This window comes from Engraulis encrasicolus, chromosome 22 (assembly GCF_034702125.1).
Source record: "Engraulis encrasicolus isolate BLACKSEA-1 chromosome 22, IST_EnEncr_1.0, whole genome shotgun sequence".
NCBI classification, from domain to species: Eukaryota; Metazoa; Chordata; class Actinopteri; order Clupeiformes; family Engraulidae; genus Engraulis; species Engraulis encrasicolus.
This window is the reverse complement of record NC_085878.1, coordinates 28,807,935-28,817,934: the sequence shown is the minus strand read 5'-3', so window position 1 is coordinate 28,817,934 and position 10,000 is coordinate 28,807,935. Positions and strand designations below refer to the sequence as shown.

General features: G+C 43.2%; 1 protein-coding gene across 1 annotated transcript in view; it reads right to left on the bottom strand.

Annotated features, from left to right (window-relative positions):
* The window catches only part of mapk8ip1b (mitogen-activated protein kinase 8 interacting protein 1b), a 69,614-nt gene that overhangs the window by 38,630 nt on the left and 20,984 nt on the right, over positions 1–10,000 (bottom strand). The window contains exons 2-3 of the mRNA XM_063188259.1: positions 6,244–6,358; positions 3,354–3,362 (exon numbers count right to left, since the gene is read on the bottom strand). Coding sequence (XP_063044329.1) covers positions 3,354–3,362; positions 6,244–6,358 — 124 coding nt within the window. The remainder of the gene's footprint in view (positions 1–3,353; positions 3,363–6,243; positions 6,359–10,000) is intronic.

Here is a 10,000-nt window from a genome sequence, read left to right as displayed (position 1 = left end):
GTTAGGAAACCTTCAATACCGCACGTCATTGATATATGGATTATTATAGTACATTATGGTATGTCATGTCACCCCAGTATAAATCATTGACATAGTGAGATTCACACCTACGTAAGTACCAATGATATGGATAATTATATTTGGTGGATTAATATATTTGTATCATGTTATATTGCATCCTCCTTCAGGATACATTATTGGCATAGAGTGTCTAGTGTCCAGACTCAGTGTACAGATCAAGGAACACCTTGATGTGGTTGCTGATATTATAATAGCCAGCTATAACCTGTCTATGTGACCTACCTGTACTGCTGCATGCACTCTTCAATATATAGGTATCAGTCTTCATTCTCCAGATCAAGGAACACCTATATGCAGTAGCTGAGATTATTATTGTCCCTGCCATCTCAGCAGTATATACAGTGATTTTATACTAGCATACCAATATAGTAAATTGGTATACTGTATCTCTCTTCAAATATATGGGAGTTCAGTTTCCAGGCAAAGGCACACCTACAGGGTATGGGGTATCTGATATTATTATAGCATATTATGGTGGGTCCCTGTCACCGTGTCTCCACATCTCTGTCCCCTGTCCCCTGCTACACCCACACAGCTGCCAGCCTCCCCTCCCTGCCTGCTCAACGCGGTCACAATCACCCACATTGTTATCTGTCATATACAGTCCCCTCTTTGTTATCAGATAGAGACAGAGAGATGAGATGTGGAGGGGAGAGAGAGAGAGAGAGAGAGAGAGAGAGAGAGAGAGAGAGAGAGAGAGAGAGAGAGAGAGAGAGCGAAGAGGAGGAAAAGAGGAGGTGTCTATAAGTCAACGAAAACATAAACGTAGGAGGAAGAGGAAACCTATTTCCATGGCAACTGTGTTCGTGTTCTCTCGCTCTCTTTTTTTCCCACCTGCAATCTACGTCACAACTTAAAATACACACACACAGACACATACACACACAGGGGGTTCAGGGACATGTGCTATCAAGAACACACAAGGAAACATGTTCAGGCAGTAGGACGCCTCAGGCGCCGGAACCAGTGTTGGAGCGGGTATGCACAGGGAAGCCGACAAGGGGGGGACAAAGGGATCAGTTGTCCCTGGCCCAGGGAGCAAGGGGGCCCAGAATTGGGTCCTCATTACATCGCATGTATTCGGTGAGGGGGCCCTTTCAGATGACTTAGTCCCAGGCCCAGCCAAAGCTGTCAGCGGCCCTGAGGATGCAACATTTTGTATGGACGTTTGAAGAGAAAATGAGTGATGTGATAACAGGCATGCATTCGTGGGCTGAATATGAGATTTATCAGGTAGCAGTGGGACAGTGGTGGTGACTGGGAAGCATCTGATTTTAAGGAAATATGCAGCAGGAACGTTCTTGATGCATCCTAACACACTTTTACGGCTGCACTGTTTTGCTTGCAGTTTAAAGTTAAGAAGGCTAAGCACGAAGCGAGCCCCAAAAAGTGGGGAATACAAATGTACCCCTGCATCTCCCCTTCTGAAGACTATATCTGCAAGGAGGAAGAGAGGAAGGGAAGACAGCGCTGCATCCAATCACTCTGCCTTATCTTGCCGCGGCAAAGAGTATTCATTAGCATAAGAGCGGATTTACAGCCAGAGACGAGAGCAATAACAAGACTACTGGGATACGTTTTGTTTTATTGCCCAGTCAGAAAGGAGCCCTCGACAGCAGACGTGCATGAAATATGTATGATGGACTAAACAGATTAGCACTTTTATTCAATGTCTTTCAGAATGACCTAGGCTGGATGCTGCCGTAGGTGGTGGAACTTGGTCTAAAAAATATACACAGCAAATTATACAGGCAGGGAGTACAGGCAGTGGTGTGGTCTACATAGAATGCAGGTATACTCAGTATACCCACCTATAGCACAAATATATACAGTATACCCACCTCAAAATGCTCAAATATACAGTATACCCACTACAAAAAAGTAGACTACACCACTGAGACATATGCAGTGTCAATTCAGCACTTGCAGAGTGCACCATTTGTTGGATCGCTTGTTTTTAATCGTTCCTGACTTCTCTGCCAAAGGTTCTGCACCAATGAGAGACTACACTAGATTTGGCGAGCGTCATTCGCCGGCTGTGTCATCCAGGGGCGGTTCTAAGGGGTGGCAGGGGGTGGCATTTTCCCCCCCAGAAATATGATTTGCCACCCCAATTAAGAGCCCTGATTGTGACCAATAGCCTTAATACTTGACATCATTTCAGACATAGACCTTTAGGTTGCAGGGTTTCACTTGAAGGGATTCACTGTATCACAAAAGTGTGTGTGTCGATTATATAGTGTTTAGAATTTTACCTTAGTGTAGGAGCATGCCCCCCTGAAATACACTTCGCCACCCCTTTGCCACCCCAAGAATAAATGTCTGGAACCGCCCCTGGTGTCATCCTATCAGCACTTCTCAGTTCTCAGTGTTTCTAAGGTGCAATTCTGCGACTTTGAGGTGGAACAGCTGTGGAAAATCTTTCAAAACCATTGAACTGAGAAGAATCTTGCTCTTCAGTTCTCGTTCATTATTCTGTACAGCTCAGCAGGTTCGACTGACTAGACAGTGAAATTCCATGCAGCGTCACAGGTAGCACTATAAGGGGGAGGGGGCAGCCAAGCTCAGAGCGAAGATCAATAAAATAGATTCCATTCAGTGATTACTACCTGACTGAAGATAGCATAGCACAGTGCAGATAATGGGGGAATGTGTATAGCCTTTTTTGCCATTACCTGTCATTTACTCCCACTCACATTCAGCACATGGATAATATCTGTGGCCAGCAAAATGTCACCCTTTTTTGGGCTACTCCCCAATGGGGCTGATACAGCTTAGATATGATACAGTTCTACAGTGGGTGCTGAGCACTCGTCTCTGTAGTCTCCAAAGGCCGGAAGAGTATTTACTTTCATGTCCTGCGCAAGTAAGGTGAGCTGCTGCTAGCCCAAAATGCCCAAAAAATATCACTTTGCAGCAGCTCTGACAGTCAGCAGTTTAGCACAACTATGCACTACACAGAATACAGTGCACACATCATCCCCAGTTTGTTTTTATATGGCTCAATCTGACTTATTGCCATACCAAAATGTATGTACAAATCACAGCAGAAGGAAACAGATAAAATCCTGATCACCCCGCCCCTTCTCTCAAATACCTACATTATCCTCTTCCACCTCTCTCTAGGGGAGAGTGCAGATGAATGTTTTTGCACATTACCGTCAATTCAATTCACCGCTGTTAGACACAGAAATACTCATTTTCTACGCCTTTCACTCCACACACTTAACAGTATAGCAGGCACGCACACACAATCCCCATAATGAGGCCACGGTGGCCTCCTGGAGGCATGAAAGGGAATCACATTATGGAGAACACAAAGATCTGTCCTCTACTACCAAACAGGCATATCCTTTATGCTCAACACCCTCATCTGAAAATGAGCAATAAGCCACTTTTATTTTGTACCTTTTTATTCTCTGGCCAAGGTGACTGGCCCAAACTGTATAGAGTGAATGGAAGGGCATGAAGTCATGAATCACTGCACATACTGTAGGCAGGCTGAGAACAGGGGAAATAGATCACCTCTGTCTCTCTCTCTCTCTCTCCCCCTTCTTGAGGACACTCCGTATTTTATTCACGCAGCATATAAATAGAACTGCGCTGTGCTGTGCTCCTCTCCACACTGGGGCTGTGGTCGTTCCCTCTGGGGCATTCTCTACTTCATTATGCGCTATGCAACAGTATACACAGGTGAACAAAATGAAATAATCAATGTTGAAATATTCAATGGCGTATGCTGTGCGCCATACCGATCCACCTGACCTGATCATATACAGGCAACACTGTCCATGCATGGGGACCCAGTTTTGAGTCCGCTCTAGGTCATTTCCCAACATTTCCTTATCTCTCTCTCCCACTTATTTCCTTTCAACTCCTCCCAAAATATTTGTAAAAGAAAATTTCAATATTACACATCAGAATTTTAGTTGAAGGGTCAGGAAGAAGATTATCAAAACCATATGACAGTGTTGTCAAATATTGAATATCGTAACTGTAGCATCAAGTAACAGGCTGCATAATTCTGCATATTAATGCAGGGTTTAGACAAAAATGATTTTTTTTTTGACAATCCATCACTATTAAATATTCATTCATAAATAGCATTATGCATTCTCTAAATCAAAAACAAATGCATAAATAAATGCATCCCAGAAAAAAAGTGCTTCAAATAGAGTGACCGTGTCTAACACTCAGCACCTTGCTTGCTAAAAACAAAAGTACTGTGGCTCAGATTTAGAGGAATTACTTTTTTAATATTGGAAATGCATGAATTGATGCAGCCACACAACACTAACTGGGGATGACAGAAATATGAATGATATACTGTATACATGCAGTTTATGCATTTACATGTATGTAGGTGGCCTATGTAGGTACACACTGCATTTACGTAGCCTTTGACACATGGACAATTCTTTTCACAAAATCACATGTAAACCAGTTGCAATTTCTTGCTATCCTTAGCCCATAATCACAGGCACACTGTGAGAAATACTCATGAACTGCACCACACAGTTGTAGTTTTCACAGTCCGTAACCACTGACATAATACTTACAGACCATCAAACACACTAAAACTTCCCATATCCACAGGCACTACCACTGAAGCCTCAGCCTGTAACCACAGACACTGCACATTACAGTAGGCCTACATTACATTTGGCAGACGCTTTATAACCAAAGCGACTGACAAACGAGGACATAATCATAACCAACATCACTAGCAGATACAAAGTGCACAGGAAATACAGAACCACAAGTGCAGATGTAAAGAAGGGTTAGGGTTTTTTTTTGTAAAGTAGAGCACACATACACACAGATACATAGCCTATACATCATGTCAAGAGTCTGGCCTGTGGCTAGGGCAGCTCAAATATTAGTCTGTAGATAGTCAGATAGTCACTGCACAGTGACATCATCAGCTCATAACCATTAGCACACAGTGAAAACCCCTGACTTAGTACTTCCTGCCTTCCACTCAGACCAATGACACAAACCATACTTAGGCATCACTACACCACACCATACAGTATGACATGACCTTGGTGCGTCCACTTTGATATCCAGCTAGCTATTGAAGTAGAGACTCATTCCATATTGGGCCATAGTAACTGTTGATATGCATACCAATCTATGGACAATACTCAATGGTATGTCCTCAGTCTGTAAACCACAAGTTTCACATGGCTGCATGTTCAAGGCAATAATGAATCACACGTCAATGAGCTCCCTTTAACCCCTTTGCGCTGAGCCTATGTTATAAACTCAATTGTCTTCAAAATTGTAATGACCAAGTTTTAATCTGCTACTTAAAGGGACACTGTGCAGGAAATGGTCAAAAAAGGTACTGCAACTATGCTGTTCATTGAAACTGGGCTGCCTATTGCCAAATTTGATCTTTACATGAAAGTTTACTATGTAATAAACAAATATTTTCTAGTATGGTCCAAGTACAGTCATTTTTGTAGCTAAAAATGGCTATTTTTGGAAATTCAAAATGGCAGACCATGGAGAAGATCCCCCTTTTCATGTATGAAAAGTGCAATTTTTCCAGTCATAATGAATACTTAGAATTTGATGCTGGTGGTAAGTATTCATGGAGAAGGTAACATTAGTGAATGGGCAGCATGAATTCTGGAAATAAACAACTAAAAATCTCACACAGTGTCCCTTTAAAGCACTCGGTAATGTCATAGCAATGTTGTTAGGATGTAGTTGAGCAAAGTAGGACCGGGCCCACCGGCGGGCCCATCGACATAAAGACGATTCGGGCAACCACGGCCCGTTCTGAGGGTCTACTAACTAACACACACACACACACACACACACACACACTCATGCACCACTTCAGCATACAGTACATGAGCGTCCTCTAACCTCACCTTTTTTTTTATTACTTTGTTTATTGGTAGGATTGTTCACAAGGCTTACAGTTCATTTCAATATGACAAATTCATCATCATCATCACCATCCTTTTTTTTTTTTTTTTCCTTCTCTCTTCTTGTTTCTTCTTCTAGTTCACGATATATGCCCATACAAGACTTCAATTCTTTTCAATGACTTTTCAGCATACTACCAAATAAACGTTTTTTTTTCCCCCAAATACGTAACTGACAATAGACAGTTGACGCAGACAAACATATAACCTCTAACGTCACCTTGATGTCAAGATGGCTGTTGCAGTTGAGGCTCACGCCCCTCTCATCTGTGATTTCTGTGATCTCCGACAGGTCCTCATCCTCAAACTCATCCAGGCTGATGTCGTGGGTCAGCCTGAGGAGGGAAAAAAAGGCACAGGAAACAGGAACTGTAAATACCAAATTAATGCAAGCTCAGAATTTCACTAATCCCTCAGATCGGATGTTATATTTATTATTTATTACATTGCTGAATTTCTGCTACATCACAGCTTAGGGGCTCTTCATGGAAAAAAAGCAGCATTATCATTCCAAGCATTCCACCATGACTCATGTGTTGTTTACACTGACGCATGTCACTACACAGCACTCAGACGGAAATTAGAGCCTCTAGTCTAGACGGATCCTTTTCAAACTACACAGCTGAGAAAGTGATGTCTGGTACAATACATACACTGTTCTAGCAGTATAACAGAATCCGGATCTAAGGATGACTTTTCTAAAGACTCCACTTTCCACTGACGGTTTTCTGGTAGGCCTACAGCTGGACATAACGCGACTCAGCTACCACTTTTTGCTTTTCAATTTAGCTGTGTCGTGCAAAATCGAAAGGCAAAAAGTGGCGGCCGAGTCACGCTGTGTGGAGCTATAGGCCTACCAGGAAACCTGCAGTGGAAAAGACCCTTATCTGTACTGTAAACAGGCACGTGCAGAGCATAGTTGCCCACGGTGCCCGAGCAACGGCCCTTTTGCCCACATTGGCTGATATTGCCCTTCCAAGGGAGGGGAAAATAATATGGCAATTATAGGCTAATTTCATATTTCAATATCATTTGATTTCTTTATAATTCATAATTTTTATTGAAGTTTTGTACAATAAAGACTTAAGTCAGTCATACAAATTCATCAGACCCGTCGAGAATGGGCACGAGCGATGTGAGGTAGGTAGGCTATACAACAACTCCGGTGGGGAGGGAGAAGGCACGCGACAGGCTCTTGAGCGCCTATAAGACACACAAAAGATTTTGAAGATGTCTGGGTGTCGGCTAGAGCCCTACACACAGTCTACATATTAGGGTACAAAATATGCTCACAATCAACCTCTCTAATACAATGTTGAGTTTAGAACTTTTAGTTATCTGACAGCCAGCCAGCGCCACGTTTAGGTAGCAAAAAAACCCGACAGCCAGCTGTAGATATGCCTCGGAAAATAGGCTAAGATTTCATGTTTCAACTGATTTGCTTTGCAATTCGTATTTTTGATTGAAGCTTCCTAAATTAAGTTTTGTATGTATGCGAGTCGACCAGGGCAGAGACGCAAAATATGTCGAAGATGTCGTGGGAGTAGAGCGACTGCCCTGACGGCCTGAGGTGAGCTGGAAACACAGCAGACTACACAGTATTAAACTACATGATCACAATTAATGTCTCTTAAAGCCGATCTCGAGTTTAGGACGTTTGATCCTAAATAATCTGACAGCCGGGGTGTGCCACGTTCAGATATTGGGGGAATACGACAGCCAGCTAGCTTGCTTGCAGTCAACGTTTTACATGGCTCAGGTTGTTTTGTGGAAGGCTAACCCAACTAAGAAACATGCAGATGACATGTCGTTTTATCAAGCAAGAGAGAACTTAAGGGGGTAGGCTTAGGCTAGCTAAAGGAAGCACATCTCTGCAGAGTTGGCTGCGAAAAAAATGAACAGGTGCAGGTGAGGCAGAGAATCTTTTTCAGGATTGTAGAGGTTTGATCTTGGTGAGACCGCTAGGAAAGTGCGTTTTCTTACGCTGATATAGCCTATTCTCCGACCCAAAGATAGGCTACTGTTTCCACTGTCAATGTCCATGTAATTGAAATAAATCCACTCCACGTGATAACTGACGTTTACTGTTCTTCTCAAGAAATAGGCCTACAAAATGTGCATGAACTAACTAAAATATCTGTAATGAAAATAAAAGGTTATAAAGTCTGCGAGAAGCTCGGAGCTTCAGGGCAACATATAAGAACTGGTGCTCCCACGCCACGGTTCTTTGCGATCTGAAATGAAAGCCGGCTCGTCCATTCTTAAAGCGACAGTACACATTTTTAATATAGGCTACAAAAGACCCAACAAATGACCTAAACCTGTGAATTCTTATTGTTTTAGCTTTCCTATATAATATTCATCATTTTAATCATGGAATATGCCTATTAATTAAATTTCAAATTCAAATTAAATGATCTTTTTGACAACTTTTAACTATTTCTATTTATTATAACTTAGTCTACTTTGGCTGCTACAAGGATTATAAAGATGACAGTGGGTTAATTGATTAAGCATCCTCATATTTAGCCTATTAATTTACTCATTATTTCATTTCATTTAAGATGAGGATGACTCAGAGCCACAGACCTCTGCACATAGGGCAGGTAGGCATAAGACTGATAATCTCTGTGACTGATACAGGTTTAAAAACTATCAAGGCTTTTTCTCATAATTTAATTTAATTTAGGGGCAGCCTCATACCACACATGAGGAAATGTGGATCAGGAGACATTTAGGGCAGGGGGGCATAAGGCTGATCATCTCTGATATGATTAATAGGTAGGCCTACATGTTTAAAAACTAGCATGTTATATCATATGGTACGCATATTCAGGATACTATACAATAAAAAATATTAATAATTATGACAATAATATACTACTTCTACTACTACTACTAAAAATAATAATACCCATGGTGCAGTTTCCTAAAAATTCTGAAGGCCGCTCATTGTTGATGGGTTTTTTTTTGGGGGGGGGGGGTTGCCCTTTCTTCAGGTTAGAGCAACTGCCCTTTGAAATTCCTGTGCACGTCCCTGACTGTAAATACATTCAGCTGCTGGCTGCCGATGGAGAAAATCACACTAGTCATGGCAGGCAAACCTGCAGAGACTCCAGACTGACCAGGCATGTGTGTGGCGTGTGCGTGTGTGTGGGTGGGTGGTGCGAGCGTGTGATATTCCCATGTGTCCCCCTGTGGGGACAGTCAGACGCAGTGAGGCTTAAATAACCCTGACGGGCCGCAAGAGGAGGAGAGGAGGAGAGGAGAAGAGGATGAGAGGAAAGGACAGGGGAAGAGAGGAGGAGAGGAGGAGAGGAGGAGAGGGAAGGAGAGGAGGAAAGGAGGAGAGGATGAGAGGAAGGGACAGGGGAAGACGGGCAGTCAGCTGAATGCGGAGGAAGTGTTCCTGGGGGACATCCGTGATGACACAACAAAGGCCTGAACAGGCAGGGCAGGCTGGGTTCAGGCCCCAGACAGCCAGGTGAGAGGAGAGGAGGAGAGGAGAGAGGTGTGGAGGAGAAGATAGAGGATGAGAGATGAGAGGAGAACAGGACAGGAGGGCAGTCAGGGCCAGCTGGATTCAGGGCCTAGACAGCAAGAGGAGAGGAGAGGAGAGGTGGAACAGAGGAGAGAAGAATGAAGAGGAGAAAAGAGAGGAGAAGTAAGGAGTGAAGAGAGAGGAGGAAAGAAGATATACGAGGAGGAGAGAAGAGATAGGAAGAAAGAAGAGATGTAAGGAGAGGGAGAAGAAGAGGAGAGAAAAGAAGTGCGGAGAGAGTAGAGGAGAGGAGACAGGGGCAGCTGGGTTCATGCCACAGCCAGAGGAGAGTAGGATAGAAGAGAGGTGCGGAGGAGAGGAGACAGCCTGACAGTCACAACAGCAGTCTAAGGCCTGCAGCCAGACACATTAATATGCGATTGCAAACTGATGACAATGACTTAAAGACAGGAAAATGCCAAGCCCATGGCTGGGA